Source organism: Acipenser ruthenus, chromosome 28 (genome assembly GCF_902713425.1).
Source record: "Acipenser ruthenus chromosome 28, fAciRut3.2 maternal haplotype, whole genome shotgun sequence".
Lineage (NCBI taxonomy): Eukaryota > Metazoa > Chordata > Actinopteri > Acipenseriformes > Acipenseridae > Acipenser > Acipenser ruthenus.
The window spans coordinates 23406785-23432608 of record NC_081216.1 but is presented as its reverse complement, the minus strand read 5'-3'; the positions used below and the strand labels follow the sequence as shown (position 1 = coordinate 23432608).

At 39.3% G+C, this 25824-nt stretch overlaps 2 protein-coding genes across 3 annotated transcripts; one reads left to right on the top strand and one right to left on the bottom strand.

Moving 5' to 3' along the window:
- The first annotated feature begins 1058 nt into the window (after window positions 1-1058).
- LOC117434611 (CD59 glycoprotein-like) lies at window positions 1059-5273 on the top strand. 2 transcript variants are annotated; one of them, XM_059003241.1, is made up of 6 exons: window positions 1059-1152; window positions 1815-1927; window positions 2199-2226; window positions 3354-3425; window positions 3567-3665; window positions 4420-5273. In XM_059003241.1, exons 3-6 carry the CDS (start codon window positions 2217-2219, stop codon window positions 4620-4622), a joined length of 384 nt encoding a protein of 127 aa, XP_058859224.1. In that variant the 5' UTR covers window positions 1059-1152; window positions 1815-1927; window positions 2199-2216; the 3' UTR covers window positions 4623-5273. The 2 variants fall into 2 exon arrangements, with proteins under 2 accessions (XP_058859224.1, XP_033913088.3); XM_034057197.3 differs by lacking the exon at window positions 1815-1927 and having other exon boundaries at window positions 1087-1152.
- Window positions 5274-10879: 5606 nt separating this feature from the next.
- Window positions 10880-23532, bottom strand: LOC117434818 (43 kDa receptor-associated protein of the synapse). The gene is made up of 8 exons (XM_034057481.3): window positions 22774-23532; window positions 18614-18952; window positions 17578-17736; window positions 15602-15700; window positions 14662-14784; window positions 14245-14298; window positions 13688-13887; window positions 10880-13112 (listed from the first exon to the last, which is right to left on the bottom strand). Exons 1-8 carry the CDS (start codon window positions 22984-22986, stop codon window positions 13040-13042), a joined length of 1260 nt encoding a protein of 419 aa, XP_033913372.1. The 5' UTR covers window positions 22987-23532; the 3' UTR covers window positions 10880-13039.
- Between the last annotated feature and the right edge of the window lie 2292 nt (window positions 23533-25824).

The following is a 25824-nucleotide window of genomic DNA, read 5'->3' as shown; positions in this document are numbered from 1 at the left end:
CCAACCTTGTGGGTTTTCTTGTTACTGTTGTCTACCGACCTCTCTGATTGGTTGATTTTTCTAGTTGCTAGGGAGAGAGTGTCTGTGAGGTCCCACAAAGTTGATTCCCCTAATATGAGAATACTAACTAAGTGACTGGGGAGAAAAGAGGAATGATCGCTGTCTCAAAATATTATCTTTTGAGACAGTGTCCTTTTCTCATGTCGCTGACTCATGCACTTCTCGGAAAACAGGGCTGCTGACCCTTGGCAATATTCCAATGTGTTAGTTCAACATTTGTAAATCTAATACTGTGTTAACATCAAACTTCATATAATATCATTATTCAGGTTATACAAGTCACAGAAATCATCAAAACACATTGAATTAAAACTCTTAGTATGATTAGTCTAAATTACTACAATTAATCTGAATTTTTCTAACACAGTACACAAAAGATTCATAACGCACAGGTACAGAAGAAGGATCTGAGCGCAGGAGATGAAGTGACTTGCTCAGGATCACACAATGAGTTACTGGCTGAGGTGGGATTTAAACCCGGGACCTCCTGGTTACAAGCCCTTTTTTTAACCACTGGACCACACAGCCTCCTATCAATGTACTTGAGAAAATACAAAGACTTAGCAAGAACCAAAGTCATTGTATTTTATCTTGCTCTTAATTGTATTAATACTTGTACTGTGATTCTTCAAAATGTATTTTTGTTTACGACTGTAAGTCGCCCCGGATAAGGGTGTCTGCTAAGAAATAAATAATAAAAAAAAAAACCAATGCGCTTACCAAATACAAAGCATAGTCTCTTCCATTTCCACCTGTTTTGCGGTGTGAGTCGGTCTGGAAAAGTCCGTTCCTACCAAATAAAGGGGGTCTACTGCTTACTAATATGATGTGTTTGTAACGTTTTAAATAGTAAAAAGGGATTACATGAGTGACAGTGGAGATTTCTCTGTATTTGGATGAGTTATCTACACAATACTGTACTACAGTTAGACATAGTTAGGCTTGTCTTATGAATTTGCAATCTGTTTACCCCCGGGCTGGGAGGAGTTTTGAACCGACGCTCAAAAGCTTTTCACAGTCGGCAGACAGCTGAAGTTCGTGACGACCACAGTAGAGGAGCTGCTGGAGAGGCTGGTTAAGAGGCACTGTTTGGTAAGAATTTTTATTTCCCTATATTATATTAATTATAGGGCAGTCTAGATATGAAAAAAAAACATTGCGCTATATACAGTGTGGTATAATGTCAATGCTTTTTTTTTTTTTTTTTTTTACTAGCACAAACTACGGTAAGCGGTCTTCTGCTCACAATAATATAAACTAAGCCGTTCTCTAACAAAGATAACACTTATCTAGCCTTTTCTATTTACTATCAGTCGCACAGAAATGGACTTACTGACAGTGTATTATTTTACTGACTCGCCCTTATACAGTCTGTCTGCTCGTTTATTTATAGTGTACTTACTGTGTTCTCTCAGAATGCAGTGCTCAGTGACAGAATAATAGTAGTAACAAACGCGCACATGATTCAGCATGGTAGAGAAGTGTCCAGAAACACTTCACCTCACAGTATCCAGGGTTCTGAATTTATTATGCTTTAATTTATTTTCTTTTTACGCTTTTAGTGTTAGAAAAGGTGGACATATTATTGTCATATTTCACGATAGTCTTCACAAATAAATAATAATAAGCTTTACAGTTTATTATACTTCCATTTATTGCATATGTTAAAGTGGCGGGCTTAAATAAATGTGTTGTATAGAAATTCATCATTCCCGATCACTGTTTTTTTTTTTTTTTTTAAATCCTTTTACTAGCTGTACGAACAGATTGGCATCTCTTCAACTAAATGCGCTGCATTAGTAACGGTACTTCGCGGTGACAGCCCCCTATCCATTGTGCATTGCCACACCAGACCGACTACAAAGAAGTACGCTACAGCTACAGTACAAGTGCCTCATTAATAAAACATGTACAGTGTTAGCTGATTAAATAAAATAATAATAAAAAAGTATTCACTTTGCTGCCATTATTCTTTTGTGTACAACTTGCTTACGATTGTAAGTCGCCCTGGATAAGGGCGTGTGCTAAGAAATAAATAATAATAATAATAATACAATGCCTTCAGTGTTGGTAGACTTTACAATAGTTAATTAATCAATTAAAATAAATGATCAGTATTTGCTATTTTTTTTTTGCAGTTCTGTTGCTGTTATAAAATGTATGGTAGTAAGTATTAATAAATTCCGTGTACAGATGAATACAAGCGCTTTTCTGTTTGCACGATTATACTCATTATTGAGGGTGTAACTAATCTCGTTTTCTGACTGTGCCGAGTTAATTATTCTCCATAGGTGTCGCTCAAATACGGGTACCCTGTATTGGCATGTATACTTTTAAGCGCACTGCACACAGAGTCTGCCCCCTGCTTTTAAACAACATTACTTTAACACAAATGTCAGGTCCCTTATGAAAGTTTACCATGGTAAATCTGCACAGTAATTGTGAAGTTTTCCCACTTTCCCCATAGTTTACCATGTATATGCTTTACCATAGGCTTTACAGTGCTTACAGATGCTATGGTTAAATTTGAAGAGGGTTATCAAACGACCTCCAGTCCATTACACTGGTATGTTTGTTGCCAGGGTGTGATATAACTAGTCTTTATCGTGACTTTATCACACTGTATGACACATTAAACACCGTCTTCTAGTGCAGGAAAAGGAATTGGTCTGACAACAAAGTTCAGGAACACAGGGTGATGCCTGTGTGTTTTATTTTTACAAAGTAAATACAAAATAAACAAACAACAGGAGTACTAATCTAAACTTTTATCAGTTTTTAACTATAACCGGACAGCTACACTGTTTACCAGTGACCAAACCATATATACTTTCCAAGTATTGCAATACAGTACATTCTCTTAAGGTTCCCACACAGGTCTCTCCCCAGGCCTTAGCCTTCACATAGACACACCTGCTTTTATATACCTGCCTCCTTTATTACTGGCAGGTTTCCAATTAAACTAGAGCCAGGTGATTCTGATCCTGGCTAATTTCAACCCTGAGGCATTCTGGGGGATGTAGTCTTGAACTTCAAGGACTACACCTTTCCACCCCCCCTATTCTGCCTCAAGGGGTATAATGAGTCATCACTACAGTGAATGGCTTGCTATGCGAAGGTTCGGAAAGACAGCCAGCCTACACATGATTGTTAAATTAATAATCACACAATAGATTTGGGTGTTAAATGTGGATAAAGAAAGTGGTTTGTAATTTGTGCTTTAACAAAGGAGCTTATTCTCAATGCAATTGCAGCGTATTTGGTTTGCACCTGTTTCTTTCATTATATTCCAGGTAAAGACTATCTGAGCAGAATGAAGAACGTGGTGATCTGCATAGTTTTGTGTGTTTCCTTCTTCAGTGTTGGTAAGTTGGGTTGTTGTTTTTTTTACATGCTTAGCTAACCTGTTAAATACGTTCTTTCCACAAACTTCAGTATTGAAAAATAACATGTTAGACATGAATAACATGTCCGATGTATCTATTTCTTTTTCATTGTTTTTGAAGGATTTGCTCTGCAGTGTTATAGCTGCCAAGAATCCGTGGCATCCTGTATGCAGACTTGTGGAAACATGGAAGATTCTTGTTTGAAATTAAGTGATAAAGGTATTTCTTTTAAATGACTGCTTCTACAGTTAATGATAACACTTAACTAGTTGAAACTGAGGCCAGTATAACAATTTTGGTTTTTTTAGAGGTCGTATTTTTAATCAATGCAAACAGTTACATTTGAATTTACAATGTAATAAATCATTTGAAATATTCTATAACTGGTAATTGTTATCTACCACAACCTTATATATATTTATATATATATATATATATATATATATATATATATATATATATATATATAAAATTTATATAGAAATATAAAATATAGACACACACACATACAGTAGAATCAATTATCCAAACTAATTGGGACCAATACTAGTTTGCATAATCGATTTATACGGATAATTTAACAAGTATTAATAACAATTACTGTAAAACCATAAATATTTTAGATCAAAATATTTGGCGAATCACACCCATAAAAGCTATTTTGCTCCAGAAATGTTGGCGACCTATTACAATACACAGAGTATGTATTGTTAGTGGAATTTGATATTCGTGCCAAAATTTTATTTTATTTTTTTCATACACCAAAAACACAAGGAAAGGCTTGCAAATATTTATGGATTTACAGTACTCTGCCTTTAATAATGTAATACAAGTTCTTAGCTGAGAGTGCGATGCGATGTAAACAGACAAAGAATCAATGAAATTAATTATGTGCACATACTCATTTGTGCTCAATGTGTTTTTTTTGCATGTGTTCTGCTTTTCTATTACTTTCTTTATTGTTTTGTTAAAGGTGGAAATGTGCTTCGTCAGCAGTGTATCCGGTATGTGGATTGTGACTTTTCCAGACTTAACCAGCTGTTCCCCGGATATTCTAACTTCAGGTTCCATTGCTGCAATACCAATCTCTGCAATAGTGGCACGGTTACAGCCATGAGCAAGTCTCTTCTCAGCCTGATCACCGTACTCACTGTCTTTTGGATGTACTTGATGTAAATGTGGGGATTCCCGTAATGGCTTTTTTAATTTCATAACATTTGTTACTTTTTTTTTGTTCGGGAAAAGGATTAAGGATAATACAGCATGTCTGGCTATTTGATACTGGTTAAACAAAATGCGGAATAACAAACCTGCTTTTGACACGGCAATATTTTTTTTTTAATAAATAATTTCCACACGAATTAAATGTGATGGGATACTGTACCTTTCTGTTGTATTTAATATTAATTTATGTCACGCATTATAAAGTGTTACCCATATTCTTTACTCCTTCTTACTGGCTTTTATTACTTTTTGAAAACGAACAAATATCCGTGCGAATATTTAAATTGAGCGAATATCCGAACAATCCCGTGTTCGTCCCAGCACTACTATCATTTTAAATGACCATTTAAAAGTGTTTAACGTTGCACAGGATTTTATTTATTTTTACATGTCAACAATATAATTTGGGGAGTGAAATCTAAATTTGTATTGCAGTAAGCAACACTAAGGTCCATTTTACCAGGATAAAAACAAATAAACTGCTATAGTACATATAACAAATTGGTTCTTCAGGAGTGTATGGAAGGCCAACTGATAATCAAATATCAACCCACTATTGTCATGTGCTTAAAGCAAATAAATAAACAGCTTTTTAAAATAAAACAGTGTTGGTTTCATTATTTCAGCTGTCAGGCCACTTACATTTCAAGGAAGTCCATTCTGTTGTTTTGAAGACACTGATAGCAGGGAATTTGCCATGATGAAAAATCAGGACTTGCAAGCTACAGTAGCCAACATAAAGGTATATTGATTCCAAAAAGGGGGCTCATTTCTAAAAGTCTGATTGCAAAAACAGGGATACTTTCCAAAAAAAGGGCTATCGATAACAAAAACTGGGTTAATTCCCAAAAAAGGGGTTATCGAATTAATAGTTTTTGCACTACAGCGGTTTAATAATCAGATAAGGATGTGTATGTATCCCAGTCTGATATGCAAGAAATTTGCACTTTTCTGGTTTCATTTCCTCCTTGGAACACATTTTGTGTTTCTGTTCTAGGAATTCCCTTTCAAGAGTTAAACAGTGACACTTCTACCACATTTCCATAAACCACATGACCCGGGTATGTGCTCGAGTTGCACCCCCACACCTCCATTTCCATGTTTTTAAATTACTCGAGTTGGCTCCCAATTTGGGTGGGAGCCCCAATTCTCTGGTCCGATTTCACTCCTCGGGCTGGCCTGAATTACATAGCTAAATGTCAATCAAAAATATTGTAGGGGGCGGGAAAATTGAGATGTGAGACATGGAGGAGGCTCTGGGGACAGAACAGTCCAGCTGTAAGAATAGCCATTGTTGGAAGTACTAAACTTGGAAAACGTTTATACTGTGTTTCTTTCAAAACTGCACATTATTATTATTTATTTCTTAGCAGATGCCATTATTCAGGGCGACTTATACAGTTGTTAGAAAATATCACAATACAAAGTATCACATTACAAAATATCATTATAAAATATCAGCAGTTATAAAGTACAGTAAAATCAGTAGAAAATAAGGTCAAAATAAAGAACACAGTAAATAATTACATTTAAGAGTGAGTCTGACTAAGAGCAGTTAAACTTATAAGAGTAAAATCCATTAAGAGCATGTAGTAAGTACGATAAGTGGATGAGAACGATGTCAAATAAGAGCAATTACAAAAAACGTGAATACGGATACCTAGAAGAGGAGAATCAAATACAAGATACAGGAAGTAGTTAGAATTAAGAGCAGTAGTAGAATACGGGCAGTGCTGAAAAGTCAAAACTACTGAAATGATCTCCTGGCACAATTACTGTATGTTAAAAAAGAAAGGATAACATTTCACATGAAGCATCTCTAACTACTGTGTATTTACACAGTAGTTACACAGCAAATACATAGTTAGAATGTACTTAATGTGTAAATCTTTTTGCACGCTATAACCCTAACCATTACCCTTTTCTGATACAATTCTGTACTTGCATATATTGTGCATGCATTGTAACTATGCATAAACATTGTACCTGTTACTGCTATTGATTATTAGAGCAGGGCGGCTCTTCAAACGGTAATAATGAAGGTCATTTAAATTCTTACCTGGTATTCTTGAGACAGTCAGGTCTGGGATGAAAGCGACTACTGGGCCTTAGGGATAACTGGCAAATATTTACTTGTTTCAGTGACTTATCAGCAGGGAATATTCTCACATGACATGGATTTTTGTAAAAGTGGAGGGAGGCTTCAGGGTTTTCTGACTCTTTCGTTGATCTCTGCCTCTCTGTGTATCAATCCCCCTTTTCCTTCCCTTAGCTGATTGTTAATTTCCACTGCGGTGCGCCTCAATACGGTATCACTGAGATCTTTTTTTTTTTCCCCATAGATGCTTTCTAGATGGAATATTACATGTTGGTCAGCTCAGAGGCTAAATTAAAGTAAATATATATATATATATATATATATATATATATATATATATATATATATATATATATATAAAGTTCAGAAGTTAATGCGGTCCATGGCTGAGCTCCACAGCTCTCTATAATGAGAATTTAACATTAAAAAACATTAGTGTTGTTTGTGCCACTTCAAAGAATACCAGACTCATGTGGTGACACTTTAATTGTGTGGCCAAGAAAAATCACCTCACTGCTTCACTAATGAGGCAATTACTCAGAAGGTGCACGTCCTCAAATAAACAAGTTTGACTGGGTTAAAAGAAATTCAGTTACCTAAAATAGAGGTGCTACAGGCTAACTGAGCATTCTCTGTGTATGTACTGCGGTGCTTGCTCTTTCAGAACTAAGTTAGAGTTTTACTACAGGCTAACTGAGCATCCTCTGTGTATGTACTGCGGTGCTAGCTCTTTCAGAACTAAGTTAGAGTTTTACTACAGGCTAATTGAGCATCCTCTGTGTATGTACTGCGGTGCTAGCTCTTTCAGAACTAAGTTAGAGTTTTATTATCCCTTACAAACCACAACACAGATTCGTAGTAGTATTCAGGACAGCAACATTGTATTGTTACTTTGTTCTGGATAGAGGAACTGGTTGGGAGGTTCCTCCATAGCTTTAACACACCAGTCACTAAATGTTGATGTTTAACTGTGATAAAGAAGGCATTGGTTTTGCTACCGCAGCCCCACATATAAATGTGTGTCAAGTGTTTCACACGTCCTGCACCTGCCTCTTTGCCTGGGGGCGTTCTGGTCTGCTTCCAAATCCTCAGTGTGGAGCCAGCATGCTCTGAGAGGGGGGGGGGGGGGGGCTGTATGCTATGGTCAGTTTTTTATTAATACTTTATGCAGAATGTCATCTCCTACACAGGCCTGTGTCCGCACATTAGATTCGACATGATACCCAACATGATATTTTAGCTATTTGTGACGTGCTGTTTTTTTCTTTTATTTAAATGTTATGTTATATTACATAATTTTGCACGTTGCCATTTTAGAAAATGAAGTAACTAAATTGGGAGTTGTGTTTATTGGGTAACACTTTGTTTTGCGTGTCATAAATAAGTTTAGATTTGAGCTCATATTTCATATATATGTTGAGTATGTTTTTTGACTGAGACTTGATAGTTTCCTGCTACACTAAAAAAAAAAAATGAAACTGCAGGATCAATAATTCTTCCTCTTCTTCTTGTTCCTCACATTATATGAGTAGACTTTATAAATGTTGCACACATACCATTTTCTGAGGTTCCACTGTCTGTCAGATAATTAATTCCACAGTTTATCTGATCTGTTTTCACACAGAAAGCAACATCATGCTGACAGAGGGCGACATTGCACACCAAATGTCCAGGAGTGTTATAAAATGCAAAAACGGCCGCTGCTTTTGGCCAAAAACCTCTATTGGACTGGTGTAAGCGCCTTACATTATCGACACTTACTACGGTATGGACTTTTAAAGGGTATTACTATATTACTTACTACACCCCAGAGGTTGTAATCTTTTCTAGCTTTTTTTTTATTATTAGGTATGTATAGCAATAAAACAAACCAAGTATTATAAGTGCATTGCATTGCTTTTTCAAGATCAGATTTAATGATTTATGCTGCAGATCCCATCTGATGAGGAAGGCTGTGGTTTCTCAGATACTGTACAATATTATTTACTGCAGTGGCGCAGGGCTCTGTTAATACATTGTGCAGAAACTCAATTTGTTATTACATAGCACGTTTTCATATTTGTCCCAGTTGATGAGGACATACAAGTCATGAACAACGCCATAATCTGATTCCCAAACCTGCATCCGCTTCGTACCGAGGAAGGATGAAATTGACTATCTCTCTATTAAATCAAAGATCGGGTAAGTCTGTTACACCTTTCTGTATATAATTTTGCAGTTCCTGCGTTTGTTTCATAACAACCAGGGCCGTTGCTAGGAATGGAATTTTGGGTGGAGGTCTGACATCACAGGAAACAGTTTACATTACAAACATGATTTAACAGAGGTCGCCTTTAAAATGTGCATTTTTAAAAAGCATACCACCTCAATCTGCGTTTTCAACCATAACACCTGTGTAGACATTTTAAACCAGGTTGTGTGAACTCTGTGGAGTTTGAGAAGTTACCCTGCCAAAACTTTGAAAAATATGCACTAGATACACATATATGCACTAGATACACGGATAGGAATCCTAATGTGGTAGAATTATTCATACAGTGACTAAGGGGATATACAGGAAAGGAACATGGTTGCTGTGTGGCACAAAGTACCATTTATGTATTTATTTTTCCAGGTTTAATGACGTTTGATGTATTTGACATCCAGGACTCTGTATATTGTGCCTCTGACTATATTAGAGTTTATGATGGTGAAACTATAAAGTCCCCAGTCTTACTGGAGATTCCTCCACTAATTGCCAGTGGTAACGTCAGCGATCAGTTGCTAAAACTGGCTTCAAAGCTACTTATAGCACTGGTAAGTGCATTTAACATCAGACCTGTTGAACATTAAACTAAACTAGGAACCTCAGAACTTTCATCCACCAATCAGAAAGCTACATTGCAGGGCACAATCACACATTTAGATAGAATGTCTAGATTTAATAAAATGAAAGGGAAGGAGAGGACAAGATTGAAAAGGTAAATACAATATAAAAAGGTACAACAGTAAAAGGCACTCTTTACCACATTCTACTTTGATTCCAGGGAAATCTGTTTATCCTGCCACCACACTGTGGATTCACTTCCTGTGCAGCAGGTATTTGGGTCCCCATCTAAGTGCAACAAAGAGAGGGCGAAGATTCAGCCTCCGAAGCTTCGGAACTTTAGAATAGGTTTTAAGAAGGGGGCGAATACTGAATGGCTTTGTACTTAGCAGTATGACGATCGTTTTAAGATTTTTTTCTTTTCCGTTTCATTGCAGGTCTACATAACCATCACATCTTTTGATGTGGAGTATATGCCCGATTGCCACCACGACTCTCTGGTGTTTAAAGATGGGTCCACATCCCCCGTGGCAGGGAAGTACTGTGGTCCGGTTGGGTGGGCGTAGCACTCAAACTAGTCAAACGAGGTTTAAACTACCCTTTGATTGTTTTTCTACTTCTAGTTTACAATCATCAATATGTAATATTGTATCTTATCAAAGTTATTGTTTCTTTTTTATTTGCTAAGTCAACTTGCTTCTTTCTTACAGCTGCATGGAATTCCGTAGACGCTGGAATGTTTGTTTTTTTTTTTATAGTATTAGATCCTGTGTTTTTATATGTAATGTCGATCGTTGTACACGAAGGAGTGCGTACTGTCACCAAAAATGTCATTTCTAAGTGAATTCCAAGCCACTTCTGTATTTAAGTATTGCGTCAGCTACTTATTATTGTTATTTTGTAACCCCAAAGATAAGAACCCCTCTTGCCAAATCACAGTGATTATTTTGTCTCTCCTTTGTGAGCTGAGATATACAAGGTTGCATGCCTGACAACAATCCCATTTTGCATACCTGGCCCCAGGAATGTGGAATAAGCAGCCCTGTCTTATCTTAGCGCTGTATGTTAACAAATGCCCTCGGAAATCACGTTGGAACCTCACGGGACTCCTAGGCCCCAGTCCGAGGTAGTGTAGAAATATATGTTAAAAAAAAAAAAAAATGTTCCTGTTCTCATGTATGTATACTCAATAAAGGAGTTTATTCTTCAGCTCGACAAAAATAATTCAGGACTGAAAAGGTTAGCATACATTTTACATTTGGCAATTTACATTTGGTTTTACAAAAGACTGTGGCATCTGATGGATTTAAACATGATTATTTTTATTTATTTATTTTTCATCACATTAGATATGACATAAGCATAGCACACATTTGTACTCCAATGAGCAGAATCTAAGCTGTACTGTATATCTTTTTTTAATGGTTAGGGTTTATTCAAGTTGATTGGTCTGACACAAAAACTGCATAGGAACCTAACAGGGTGGTTATACAGTATAGTCAAACAGTGATGGGGGAGAAAAGGTACTGGCCAATGAGAAAGCACTGCCGTTTGGTAGCTTGAAGTGCCACTCAACATGCTCTCCATTGTCTCTGTGGGCCAATAGGAGCTGAGCGCCTCCTACAGTCCAAATGATGTCATTGATTAAAACCTCCCACCAATGCTTCTCCTTCAGTCCACAGTATATATACATACTGCTGTGCAAAAGTCTTAGACATGTTGCATTTTTCTACTCTGATGCATTATGAGCATCAGCAATTTACTCAAAGCCTCCACTAGTGTTTTCTACTATTATAACAGCCTTGACTCGCATAAAGAAGGAAAAACATTGAGTGAAATAGCTTGCATCACTTGATTTTCAAGGTGTGGTATCCGAAGCATAATCAACAAGTACAGAGAAACATCATCTGTAATTAACAAACCCAGGACTGGAAGACCCCAAAAAGCTGTCTAACAAGGATGAGAAATACTTGAAGATAATATCCTTAAGGAATAGAAAGAAGACAAGCATTGAATTGACAACAACTGGCAGAAGGCACAGGTGTTATTATGTTTTAATTGTTTTTTAAAATAAATAAAAGTGCTCCATATATTCTCTGTTGTGTGTAATAATATTTTTTCCAAAATTGACTGGAACATTTTTGTGAAGGGAAGCAAGCGCTATCTATCAACCAAGGTACAAGGCACATATGTGTCCCACAAATAAAATAATTTACTGACAAGTTGGATCTGGTCATCCAAATTGTCACTTTCCTCCTCATGATACTTGTTGAGTCTCTCTCAATTTTAAGAAGAAACCATTTGAACAGCCACTCAATTCCTTGTGTACCTTAAGGGGTTAAGAGACCACCTGTTCAAAGCAAGTCAGCTGCCAAAGATTGTACAACACCATATCAAATATAAAGGGGTGCATGCAGAGAATGAAAATCTATTAACATAAATGCTAAGACAACACAATTCAGTTTTGAATTGTGAGAAAGGTATTTTAGACGATAAATTATTCATAATAGGTTTTCTTTGTTTAAACATTATGAAAATATAAAAACTGAAAAACTAAATAAAATAGAATATTGATCATATTTTAAACCACATACTATAGAGGTCGTCTTGTACCAGAAATAACCCAAACCATACAGTTCATTATCAACAATATTTAAAATGAACACAATTATCAATGTTTTTTTAGAGATGTTTTATAAAATGGAACAACAAAAACAACAGATCAGTCTCATCAACATCTAATTGTTCTGAAGGAACTGCTTTATATATTTACACATTCAGTAACATCAAATCCAAAGTATGCTAATTATAATTAGTCCTGCTGTACCTAACGACTGTAAAAAGACAAAACCACATCTAAGAGGATTCAAAAGGAGTAGTTGTATCTTATGGGTCATTTTTTTCACGTTTACAGAGACCATCAATAAAATAAATAACCCCATCCCGTGTTTTCCTTTGTAAAACATGTGTGTTTGCATGTTTACTGTAGCCATGTTACAGTAAAGGCGTCCATTCTGAAATGAAATCTGTGCTACTCAATCCGGCGTGAGAATCTGGGAATGTGAAGTCGAGAAACAATGTTTCTCCCACCCCTGTAGATCACACTGTCCGGCAAAACGAGTCGAACCATCTTTTAAATCAAATACACAATAAAACATAGACATGCTGTCCCAAAGCTTTATCCCCCTTTGAACACTGATCCCAACTGCTAGAACATACGATAAAACTTTTTTTTTTGAATTCCAGTGTAGTCACAGCTGTCTGGTTGTTGTTTATGCTCTGCTTCCATCTTGTAATTGAATTCTCTGTTTGCCTTGGAAAGAAGACGCCCCTCTTTTGCCATCACAGAGCCTGTTTACCTGTACGGCTCCGTTCTTCCAGTTCAATCGAGAGTCAGCGTCCGAGTCCTGCCCAATCAGAGGGCCTTCAGTCTCGTGTGTCCGCAGCCCAGGGAGCACGACCCCATCACACATAGCCGGGTTTCACAGACGATCGCCGACAGTTTGGGCAGCCCCGTGTCCCGTTGGACTGTAGGCATCTGCAAAGAGGAAGACGCCTGTCAGATTACATGCAATTCTCAAAGAGGATCAGCCGTTCTGGAGAAGAAACTCTGCTTCAGATGTCCACCTCCAACTCTTCTAAAGGTTTATCAAGTTCAATTAATCCAGTCCTGGCAGCCCATGGTGGTTTTACACCCTATAACCATATGGCTCCATGTACACTAGGACCGTTTTGGGACAGTTTATGCTTTTCACACCCACAATGCACTCAATGTGTAGCCCTGTTGTGAAAGGTACCTGAGACAGGTCAAACGACCAGAATGCACTGCAACGTGAATTGAAAAGCCTGTCCAAACTGTCCTCGTGTACACAGTCATATGGTAACCTTAGTTTTCCCTATTCAATTACAAGCAGACAAAGCAGGTCACCCTTCTTACACACCACAGCGTTAGTAACGAGCCCTTTATTTAAAAGTTTCACTGAATATCACTATAGAATGGGGGAATAACAAGCTGGCTGATGTGCCTTTGGAAAGACATAGGAAACTGGTTTCCAATCAGTCTACCCTTGGATCACCCAACAGGAACCCTCTCCTGTTCGGTGGAGCCCCTACTTTAAGTGGAAGACGTGTGAGCAGGGCAGCGCCTGAAGCTGGTGGTTCTTCTCCCCAATGGACTCCCCGCACATCCCGCAGTACAGCTCCATCTCCTCCACGCACTCGTGGAACTTCACCACCTGCTCCCGCAGCAATGTCTGCTGCTCCTTGGAGCGGAAGATGCCCTCGTTCAGGCAGTGAGCCTTCAGGATGCACAGCTGAGGAGATACAGGGATAACAGACAAGGTTGGGGTCCTTCTTGCGCTGATTGCATCCGTGTGTCACACTTCTAGTCTCCCGTAGACGATTCAGTCTCTGAACGTTAATCTAAACTCATCTTGTTGCTTCAGTTTTACATATCAGTGCTCACTGAATGTGGCGCACTGCAGCAATGTTGAATTGCAATGTAGTTGATTGCAGTTGGTCTACAGGTTTGCCTACATGTAAAAACCCTGTAGGCTGTGCCTTCCTCCTGCAAGAGCATCATGCACAAAGCGTGTTGCTTGCAACCTTAAAGTTGTGTTATATGCAATAATAGAGCTCCTGGGCTGTTGAGAATGCATAACATACTTTACCTTATTTCCCAAACCTTCTGCTAACTCTTGTGCCCTCTGAACAGTGTCTAGAGCCTAGCAGAAGAAAAGAGATATAATATATTGATCCAACATTGTTAGTACAAAGCACAATACAGTACAATACAGTATCTCCTTAGCTCACTGAGGGGTAGATTCAACCAAATATAAAGTGTAATTCAGTGTGCACAGCTACAATGCTCTCTATGACTCCCCTTATAAAAGCTTTTCCCAGTAAAAGCACAGCAAAGTGTAATAAAGCATAGCGAAAGCATAGTAAAGCATTGTAAAACCCGGCAAACTATGGTAAATGCATAGCATAACCACGGGAAGGAGCATGGGAAAACTGCAACTTTTCTAAAGGCGGTGGTATCAGTTCTCCAGAGATACAGACCCTGTCGTGAACATCCTCGGCCTCACCTTGTCCAGCTCCTTCTGTATAAGCCAGCACTTCGCCACGCCCAGGTAGACGTGCACCTGTCCAAGCCGATTGCCGGTTTCAGTCATTATACACATGGAAGACTCATAGCGAGGGAATGCTTTCTAAAAAAAAACCAGACAGGTGCGTTATAACATTGCTATGGACAACTGGCATTCAATTCAGCCCACAAAAAAAAGCATGGCACACAAAATAAAGCAGCTGGGTTATTGAATCCCTTTTTAAAAAGACCTGCTCATAGGAGGTGAACACTGATGGTCTAACGCTATTTAAGTGCCATGATCACGTGCTGGAAATAGTACAACTTCAATGCGCCTCTTCATTCCCCATAATCACCCAGCAACGGTTTCTGTTTGGCATCCTAATTCCCAGGTGCTCAATCAAAATCACAAACCAGGACCTCCTTGTAAAGGGAGATCTAGTGAATATAAAGCACTCTTGAAAATGGATTGACAGTAAGTTTGGTCCCGTCTGCTTTGCGTCTTAGCCTAGCTGTGAACATTTGGAACAGCTCTTGATAAATCATATAGGAGGCTGTGTGGTCCAGTGGTTAAAGAAAAGGGCTTGTAACCAGGAGGTCCCCGGTTCAAATCCCAGCTCACTCACAGACTCACTGTGTGACCCTGAGCAAGTCACTTAACCTCCTTGTGCTCCGTCTTTCCGGTGAGATGTAGTTGTAAGTGACTCTGCAGCTGATGCTTAGTTCACACACCCTAGTCTCTGTAAGTCGCCTTGGATAAAGGCGTCTGCTAAATAAACAAATAATCTATTAATCTCAAAACGCTCAATAACGCACAGAATTCCAAGGTAGTGAAGAAGACAAACATTTGTCTGTCCCCCTGCACAGCCCTTGTAAGAAAGCATTGCGGTGTCAGTGGAGGGAAGCGAAGCGGCCATGTGGCTAGAGTGTGGACGCTGTACCTCCACATCGTTTCTGCTCCGGTGTATGTCAGCGAAGCACAACAAGCAAAGAGACTGGAGTGGCCGATCACCATGCTGCAGGGCGATCTTCATTGATTCCTGCAAGCACAGAATAGATGATCATACACTACTATTCTCTAGGTTAGGGGTGGCAATTCAGACTTGACATTATTAACCTGCAACTGACGACATGTGAATGCTTTTTTTTGGTTATAACACATATCATGTCTTTACCATTAAAAAGATGAATGTGTCGCTCCTAAATGTTTGTGTGGCAGTGTGACATACCACAATATATTGCACTATATATTGGTAAAATCACGAATACATTTTTTACAATTTTGTCATTGCAAATGGCATATGCATTTTTTGGTAAAAAAAAAACAAACAAAAAAAAAAAAACGAAAGAAATGAAAGAAAGAATGACTGAATAAATAAATAAATACACACACATACATACAGGGATATGAAATGTAATACTGATTGAAGCTCCATGAGATTGTAATGTACTTGTATTGCTTTTTTCAAATAATGCCTGCTGGGAAGTGATTAGATATACCAGCCTCACACTGAAAACAGTAGAATGTAATTCATTTAGCATTTTATTTCATGTTCACAGTTTCGCATGTTTTCTATCATGGTGTAACAGACAAAATTCTAGGTAATTTAATCAAATAAAATTATTATTATTATTGGGGTTTTTTTTGAAGCACACGACACATAATGTGAACAAATCAAAGAGAAATTGCCTGGTTGTTAGGTAAAGCGTATCCTGGAAAGGATTTCAGAACAACTTTTAACTAGTTTTTGAAACTTTTTTCACTTTGGGTCTGGTGAAGTCCTTCCCCAACAATGAAGATTCCATTCCTGTGCAGCAGGTATCGATGTGTACACACAACAAAGGAAGTCTGAGATTCAGGTGGGGCCCTAATATGTGCTGCACAGGAAATTATTCCATAGTGTGGTAGCAGGATGAATGGACTTTCCCAGAGTCAAAGTGAAAAAGACATCAGGGGCTGTACATAGCATCTACTGCAGAAGAAATGGTTGTCATGTTGAGTTTGAAAATAGGTTTTACAGCCATAGCAACAGCTGCTTAAAGGGTTGTCACTGAAATGTAAGGACACTGAAGTAATAAAAACAAACATAAATTCAAATCTAAATATTTTGAGGAGTATCCAAGCCTTTTCTGATAGTATTCTCCTGATAAGAGACATCAATTTCTGAATGCTAACTTGTTCCAGAGATACAGACGATTTCAATTGGAAATCTCAAGCACTTACAGTGTGAAGAATTAGTACTGTAAACGAATTGCTTTAATGGGAAGCTCTAGGGTAGGCAGAAGGGGGAATATTTTAAACCCATTTGTAATGAGATCTGACCTGCTCTCCAATGACTCTATTATTAGGCTGCTGTGGTTTTCAAAACTACCAGTATGACCCTTTTGCACAGCAGCTAACAGTTCTGCTACAGTGTTACCTGAGATGGAATTACATTATTATTTTTTTTATAATGCACACTGTTTTACCTTGCAAACAGCATACAGCAAAAATGTGGTCATGCAGTGATATGTATTATAATCACAGACCGTTGTTTTTTTTATTGTGTAATTTTTCTGTAAAGCTGAGGGAACACAAAGCGTGGCTTGGAACTTGGTTTCAGGAGATTGGGTTTCAGGCCACTGCATGGCACACCGGGGGAGGCTTGGGGCTTGATACAACAAGGTTGCCTCGAACTAGGTCTCCCACTCTCCTAGAACCAGGTTTCAAGGCACTGTTCCTGAAAAAGTGGCTTCGTGTTCCCTCAGATTAAGGGCAAAAATGGATTGGAGCCCCTGAATTGACCTATTTTTCAAACATCAATAAAATGGCACAGCTGATCGTCCCTGTGCTGTATAAGTCAGAGTGCCGTGAGAAAACACCTTCAAATGTATTCAAAGCGCGCTGTCTAGTAACACCGTAACGAAGCAGCTGTACCTCACAGCAGTCCATCGCGTCCGGCAGGCGTCCCAGCTTCCTGTAAGCCACTGCCATGTGATACTGGCTCATCGCCCGATACTTCAAACTCCAGCCCTTTCCGTAGTCATTCACGAGCTCTGCAGCTTTACAAGGGAAGAACAGCGCCTTTTCATAGTCCTGCAAAGCACAGCACACAGGATATAAAACTCATTGCCAATACGATCCAGTTCGTTCACTCTGCAAAGGTTTTACACCTGTGTGGAGACAATGCACAATTGGAAGTGTCTGGATTTTCTCATATAAGCGCACACTTTTAAGGACTGTTAATGTTTTGTTCAGGAAGGGCTGTTTTTTTAAAGCCCCTTTTTTTATATAAATTTAGTCGTTGCCAATTAATTTTTATTATTTTCTCCCCAATTTGAAATTCCCAATTATTTTTAGGCTCAGTTCACCGCTACCACTTCTGCGCTGACTCGGGAGTGGCGAAGACGAACACACGCTGTCCTCCGAAGCGTGTTCCGTCAGCCGACCGCTTTTTTACACTCTGCAGACTCACCGTGCAGCCTCCTCAGAGCTACAGCGTCGGAGGATAACGCAGCTCTGGGCATCTTACAGGCAAGCCCGCAGGCGCCCGGCCAGACTACAGGGGTCGCTGGTGTGCGGTGAGCCGAGGACACCCCGGGCGACGCTCGGCCAATTGAGCACCGCCCCCTGGGAGCTCCCGTCCACGGTCGGCTGTGGAATAGCCTGGGCTTGAACCGGCGACGTCCAGGTTATAGAGCGCATCCTGCACTCTAGCGAGTGCTTTTACTGGATGCACCACTCGGAAGCCCCTTAAAGCCCATTTTTGAATTATTATTTTATTGTCAGTACCCTGAAAGCCAGGTTTACTAATGACTTCTTTAAGACCGATAATAGGCCATAACGCCTTTTCCTAAAAATAAAACAAAAAACTGCCAATATAATTTAGCAAGGTAGCAAATGAATTACTGAAGAGGAAAAAAAAGTCAGGTAACTCTCATCTGTGTCTGTGTCTCAGGAATGTGTCTGGTACCTTGAGCTGGGTGTAGAAGTTCCCCAGGCTGCAGCAGACCCTGCACTCCAGCATCTTGTCATCGTTGTTGTGTGCGTAGCGCAGGCCCTTCTCGTAGTTCTCCAGCGCTTTTTGGAAGACACTCATTCCCAGGAAGGCGTTGCCCATGCTGAGGCACACCTGCCCGTTGAGCAGCAGGCTGGTGGTGGTGCCCTGCATGTTCAGACAGGTCTTGCAGTAGGAGATGGTCTTCTGGAAGTCACAGAGCTTCTCGTTGCTGCGTGCCAGGTTCAGGTAGCCCTCGGTCAGGTAGTCTGGGTCCTCCATCTCACGGGCCGTGTCTATCTGGGTCAACGCGTACTGGAACACACAAAGCAGCGCCTCTCAAACATAACTGCGTATCATGTAAAACAGCAACCAAAAAGCTTGAAACAGTCCGATCGACACAATAACAACAATAAGAAGAATAATAATACATAGGTCCCAAGTTTTATCAACTAGAATGCTGGTCCAGACTATTTGCTGTTAATGAGAGGAGGGGGGGGGGGAGGGGGGGGGACATAAAAGGCCATGCAGCTACAACAGTCAAGACAGGACTGCAGGATTATAAAGTGCAATAAAAAAGGGAGGATGTGGGGGTGGGCATTTTCCTTTCTGGGTTCCTCTGACTCCACCCCTCCCCAGCAGACAGAACGGGTGAACAATACCACTGTAGTGCTGTGCTGTTATAGGAATCCTGTAAAAGTCTGCTGTCTCTGTTTAGAATCTGCCATATACAAGTGAATGCCTCCTCCCGGCACTAACACACCGTCCTTGTGACGATTCCTGATATCCTGCACGCTGGCGGAGCAGTATTCCTCACTCTGAAAACCATTGCCGTTCTATTTAAAGTGCTCCTCCGGGAGGCTTTGAGTGGCCCTCGCTTTTGAAGATTATGCCCTCAGGGTCATTTCTAAATATTCCTTCTGAGAATATTTATAGCTGGGCCATAGTTTATACAGTATGGTGACTGACAATCTACATGTGGGTGCACAGAGCTTTCAGTTAGTCTGTCTGTCAGACTTTCTCTGAGAATAATTGGAGAAAATCCCTACTAGCTTTATTAACATAAATCCAACACAAGAAGTGCTGTAATGTTGCTAATGTTCATAAGAGGTAAGAAAATGCATGTTTGTACAGTTTCGTGTTGATGCCTATTACATGGGGTAATATACAGCAGTGGTCTGCTACACCTTGTCTTGTTCAAGTCTTGTCAGTGTCTAGCAGTGAAGCAAACAAATTACTGGACAGAAAACCATTACACAAGACACACATTGTGAGAAAAAAAAGAAGAAACAGTAGAAATGAGCTGGTATTGTTTCAGACAGCATCATGCTGGATATTGTTTGTTTGGAGTGGATGTCGTTGATCAATAATGGTTTTGGAAACATGACTAGGCTTTCTGAGGGGGCTGCATACGTTTCGGGCATTCTAAACCACTTAAGGCTAGATTCTCAAAGCTATATTACTCCAAAATGTCATTAGCACATTTCTGAATGGAAAAAAAACACCAATTAAACATCTAAAACAAATAATAAACAACAGAATACTTCATTCAAGCCCCTGAATTAAAAACATTAGTTGTTTATTTCTGGTTGGGTAAAGTTATTCGGTGTGTTTCTCCTTTCTGAAAAAAAAAGTGTGCCAATGATAAATTGGAATAAAGAGTTTGAGAATCTGGCCCTCAGTGTTTTTTATTACATGGATCAGTACTTAAAGAGATTTGAACACAGTGTAGTGTTACAACAAGAAAATGGTTTACTGTCGATGTTCCCAGTGCCATGTGCTCTACCTGTCACGCCAGTATCTTTTTCAACACAGTCCCGATTGTTTTGAGATTTTTCTGAACTGGGGAATAAAACCAAAGATTAATTTTTGGTTTGATAAAAAGCCTCTGCGTTGCTGGAGGAAGGTTTAAATTTGGACACACGAAGGACACCTGCCAGTGTGCTGAAGATTTGGTCTCTCTGTCTGTACTCTTGCAGAAACATATTGTATAACAGATTCTGCTTTATGTCCTGCTTGATTTAAGCCCTGGGTTATGTAAATAGAAATGTCAAAATAAATCGTGTTGAAAAAGGTATTGATGTGACATGTACAAGATCAATGCAACCGGTGATGAGAATGCATTTGCAGGTCACCCAGTTCTCCTGAGCATGTATCTTCCAGCACATCAAGATCAGCTATTTTTCATTCTGGATGGAGTTCAGGTTTTTGTCAGGGCTATGGAGAGAGCAGCAAGACAAGGCAGCAGGAAACTTGGAAACAGTGTTGTATTTGTGTTGAGGGCAAGCCAATCCTCTAAAGTTCTAACTCCTGAACTCTCAGGCAGACTGCAAGGGCCTCGCTCCCTCTGAGACTTCGATGGAAAGGACACCAAACGCATGGAAACACAGATTCCTAAATCCCTCTAAAGCACAGCACCGGACCTGCTCTTTCTGGGTGGTCTAAAAGCTTAACATTATGTCCAGTTCTGAACAAACTGAGTGTTATGAGATTGCAGTTTAATAGACCACAATAGTGTTTTTTTTTATTTGGTGTGTTTTTATAGATTGACAAAGATCAGGGTGGATATTAACCTTAGATTGACGGGTTATTTCTATCAATCAAAGGTACTGTTCTAAAGGAATTCTATAAATGCTCAAATCAAATAACCGCACAGACTGGAATCTTGGTTCTCGCTGTACCTCTGTTGCAGTACAACAGAGTACTGCCCCATGAACACGGCTAAGTGATGGAACACACAGCGAGCACTAGGGTTCTGGGGTTTCTGTGTATATAAGAGAAACTTTGTTTTCTTACGGGAGTGTTTCAACAGGGTACATTGTTTGCGATTTTCATTTTCTATAAAGCAAGGTTTTTTGTGTTTTTTTTTAAATATATTTTTGCAACAAAAATAAAATCAGTCATGGCCAGCCAATGACGCCAGGTGACAGACAACACAGCAGCCAGGCTGTGCAAATCACCCACTTTCTGATTAATAAAAAGGCACATTTAGTAAACTGCCAATGTGTCCGGTAGAACTGAAGCACGTGTGTTCCCTGTAAACAGCTTTAATATCTGCTAAACTGAAAAACTATCTGTCCAGAAAGTTAGCAGGCCCAGTTGGCACATCTTTCTGTGCCTCCCACACTCAGTACAGCCTTTGGCAGTAATACCATAACAGACAGCAGAGAACAGTAACCAAGTTTTTTTCTTGGTTTTAAAATGGGCTTCATGCTACTATAACGTATCACTACCCAAACCAGACTTGTATTGTGGCACAGGCTACTTTTTAGGGATTTGATGTGTTGGATTAATTTAAGGCACAGAGAGGTATGGTAAAGCATAGGCAAGCATTGTAAAGCCCAGAGAGGTCTGGTAAAGCATATTCAAACAGACATGGAAACCCATTTTAAACAATGCTAAATGCAAAGCATAACCATTGGAAAAGCATGGGAAAACTGCAAAATTGCCTTGCAAATGTACTGTGCCAAACTTTTATAAGGGAACCAATGGAATGGTTCTCATCTAGCTTTCCAGTCTCTATCCACCTCGTTTCTACTGTAGTAATTTACATTTAGTGAGAAGATGACACCATTAAAGTTTATTAAAATTAGGGTCTCTTCTGATTATATTAACTCGTTTAGAATGCATTTTGACAATGTTAATATAGCTAATTATAATAAATGAATGAATTAGGTATAACTGTAAGAAACCAAGTACAGTAGACAAAATATTTTGGCTAGTGCTTTCATCAGTGTACTAATGTAGAAGACGGCTCCATCTAGCTGAAACGTTTGTTTAGCTATGGCCAAAAGGTTTTGCATCAACCTATAGAATTAACTAATTTTGCTTCATAAAGTCGAATGAAACCTGCTGAATAATGTTACATTAACACATTGAATTACATACCGCTTTGTAGTTTTCCATATAACTGACAAAAATGGAAAAATTTGACCTTTCGAAATCTAAAATGAATTACTATTATGGCTTCCGGTAGACTTTTGCAGCATCAGTTTATAGCTTCTTTGATTACAAGATGTTAAATGAAAAATATCTAAATTATATATGTAAATGTCTCAATCCTAAAATTCTAGGTGTACATCATTTCGTTTTACTTTGGGACTCTGACTGAGCGTTCTGAAGTATTGAAGCATTACCTTGAGCATATCCTTGTATTTGCCCATCTCGGAGTGGGCAGTGATCAGACAGCCCAGGACCCTGAACTTCCCTCCGGGGTCCGAGGTCTTTTCCAGCACCTTGAACCAGATGTGGAGTGCCTTGTCGGTATGGTTGGACTGGTAGAGACGGAGCCCCTTCTCAATCTGCTGCTTGGTTTGGTCCTGGCCCATTTCCACTCCAAAGCGCCTCATAAAACTCCTCGCAAGATACAGAATTCCGTTTGCATCAAAACTTTCAGCTGCGTACAGCACACATTCCTTCAAGCTCCAGGGACATTCCAAGTAAAAACTACTGAAAATAAAATAACCACCCCCTGTCCACTACATGACTTCAAAACGCATGATTTGAAAGTATAAAAACAAAGGGGTAAAAAAGTATTAAAAAGAAAGTCCCAAAAAAAACATGTGTGCAACTCGTTCAAGATCTTCAAAAACAAACGTTATACACAGATCAGGAAAACTACCATGGAGTGAGAGAGAGAGAGAGAGAGGAGAGGCAGTGCTCTTGTAGAAACAATACTAAATAAACAGATCAATAAATATACATCAAAAAGCTGTAGAAAAAGAAATAAATGGTGAAAGCTGTTTAAATCCTTTCAGCTCCTGACTGAAATCCATGGATCTGAGACTGGGGGGCCTGAAAGCACATCGTATCCCAAATTGAAACCCTGAAACTGGAGAGGTGGACGGCTGCTCTTTGGCTCTCGCTCACAAGAGACGCTTCCTTAATGACTGGCCCCAGCTGTCCCTGCCACTCCAGCCCATGTGGCCTGACAGACTTTGCAGCATGCCCTTTGCGATTCCCAAGGTCACACCCTCCCCCACCCCACCCCAATACCTACCCACATGGCACCTAAAACATGAGAGTTAAGAATTACAGTGTTTGTGGGGGGGGGGGGGGGTAATAACTGCTTTTAATAGGTCACAAAGGACTTCAGCTTTCCTGTTGTGTGTTATCCAGTTCTGGTTTCGTGTTCTGAAGCGATCAGAATGTATCACCTTATCTTTCAAGATTTGTTACCAGTGAGAAAATGTATGTATCTGTTTCCACTCGTCATTGTCGTACCTAGGTCTGTATATCTCAAATCAGCGGCTTAGGAATTAATAAAGAAAGTTAAACATCACTACTAATGCATCTTCTTTCGTAATTTGTGTTCTTTGTTTTTGTACCATGCCATAGCATCTATTATGTTGGTGCGTATCTATAGGACTCCCCCCTGTGCTTTATAAATATGGATCTCTGACTTACAAGGGTTCGAAAAGGGTTCTGAAGTTGCGCATGAGGTTTGCTCTACTGAGACTTTTCAAAGAGAAGAACCTCATTTATTAGAAAATGAAACTTCACCATCATAAGAGGTGCCCTTGACTTATGCAGAATGGATTGTAAAACCCTGCCTGCTATACCTTCCATATCAGTGCAAGAAGTTATCCCCTAGATTTAACAGCAGGAGCATAATCCATAACCCGCTGGCAGCCTACAGTTGTGTCACAAAGATAACTAGTTCTCCCCAGAGGAGCGAGTCAATGGCTCAGAATCTCAAGCGCTTCATTTTTTCACAAAGCCACTGATCCGTACTGCCTCTTTCAACACCAGTCTCTTATTAAACCAGCTAAGAATTTGTATATGTTTTCAATAAATCTCAGGAAACCAGCGCTTTATATTAATAGCTGGCAAACCAGTAAGAATTTGCAGCAACAAATTAAATGTCCTTTCTTGAGCACAACTTTCTGTATAGTAAAAGGACAGCGATGTATCAGAAATGCATCCTGTCTTCTTGTTTAGCCTGTAACGTCTCAGAATCTAGAAAGAATCTGTCCACCAGCTGCTTACTCTAATAGCAGCCCGTGCCTGGATGACAACTACTGACAAATGGTCAGGGATGTGGCAAACAGCCTGGAATGCTTGGAGATGTGTTCTGTAATAGCTAGGTGCTCTGCAATGAAACAGGAAGCGCCCCCCTCCCAACGATTTCTGAAAGCAATGCAGGCATCAGCAAGCTAAATAAATAAATAAAACAGCATAAAAACAAATGCAGTAGAAATGCTTCCATTGTTTCTTCTCTGGTTGCAGTGGGCTTGATATAAACACTTGATTTTATGTATTTATTTATTTCAACAAAATCTACAAGCATTTTTCATGTTTTAGGATATTGTTTGTTGCGTAGATCAAGCTCCAAATTTAAACACAAAATGTACAGAATGTTAAGCTCCAACTGATCATTGATCAGCTTTAAATACTTGTCATGTATACGAGGTATTATTAGAACTGCTGTAACCCATTGCTTCTTAGAAACAAATGATACGGCCACAGGCTCAGGCTCTACTCACTCTGCTTAAATTATGGCTGAAGGTTATTTGTGTGTTGTATGCACTTGTATCAAATACCACTTTGATTAAGTTGCAGGGTGCATTGAGCTCAGTATAAAATAAAATACTAAGCTCATTCTCGAAAGATACCAACAAATCCTGTACAGTTCCTGCTGGTGTTCTTTTGAGCAGTGTTTCATCAGAACGAAATGTTAGAACACATAAAACACCCGCACTATACAGACAAGTGTCCCTGGCCTGTTAACAGGCTGGATTTTGGGAGGTAAACACACGTTACTTTTTCTTACGTTGTCTGTACTATTCATTGTTGTTGTAATATTATTTTTCTAAATGTAGATTTTAGAAACTTTTTCACAGGTACAGTAATAAGGGCCAAAAAAACATGGCAGAAGTAAGGTTCAAAGATTGACTATAAATGTACACTGTTGTGAAGATTCCTTAAAGTACCTTAAATATTGGTCCATCATACTTAGGGAAATGGGTCCCAATATTTATAGTGTGGAATAAATAAAGTGCTGTACAGGGTACCATCCTTAAGATGATAACGTCACTGTTCATTTTGAATTTTGCCTTTGGATAACTCGATACAATGCAATACCATTTTGCTTTGGAATGAATACCCTTTTCCTTTTTTTTGTAAAACTCGGGAGTGTGATATGTGTACGTATATCTCCATTGCCAAGGCAACAAGGGAAGATTGAC

What these genes read in the sequence shown, in the direction of transcription:
- LOC117434611 (XM_059003241.1), top strand. An exon ending in TGTTTCCTTCTTCAGTGTTG is followed by an intron (nt 3,426 to 3,566) that starts GTAAGTTGGGTT and finishes TTGTTTTTGAAG; the next exon opens with GATTTGCTCTGCAGTGTTAT. An exon ending in TTTGAAATTAAGTGATAAAG is followed by an intron (nt 3,666 to 4,419) that starts GTATTTCTTTTA and finishes GTTTTGTTAAAG; the next exon opens with GTGGAAATGTGCTTCGTCAG.
- LOC117434818 (XM_034057481.3), bottom strand. Translation starts at nt 22,986, where the DNA reads ATGAGGCGCTTTGGAGTGGAAATGGGCCAGGACCAAACCAAGCAGCAG. An exon ending in TACAGAAGGAGCTGGACAAG is followed by an intron (nt 14,299 to 14,661) that starts GTGAGGCCGAGG and finishes TTCTTCTGCTAG; the next exon opens with GCTCTAGACACTGTTCAGAG. An exon ending in TCACACGTCTTCCACTTAAA is followed by an intron (nt 13,113 to 13,687) that starts GTAGGGGCTCCA and finishes TCCTCTTTGCAG; the next exon opens with ATGCCTACAGTCCAACGGGA.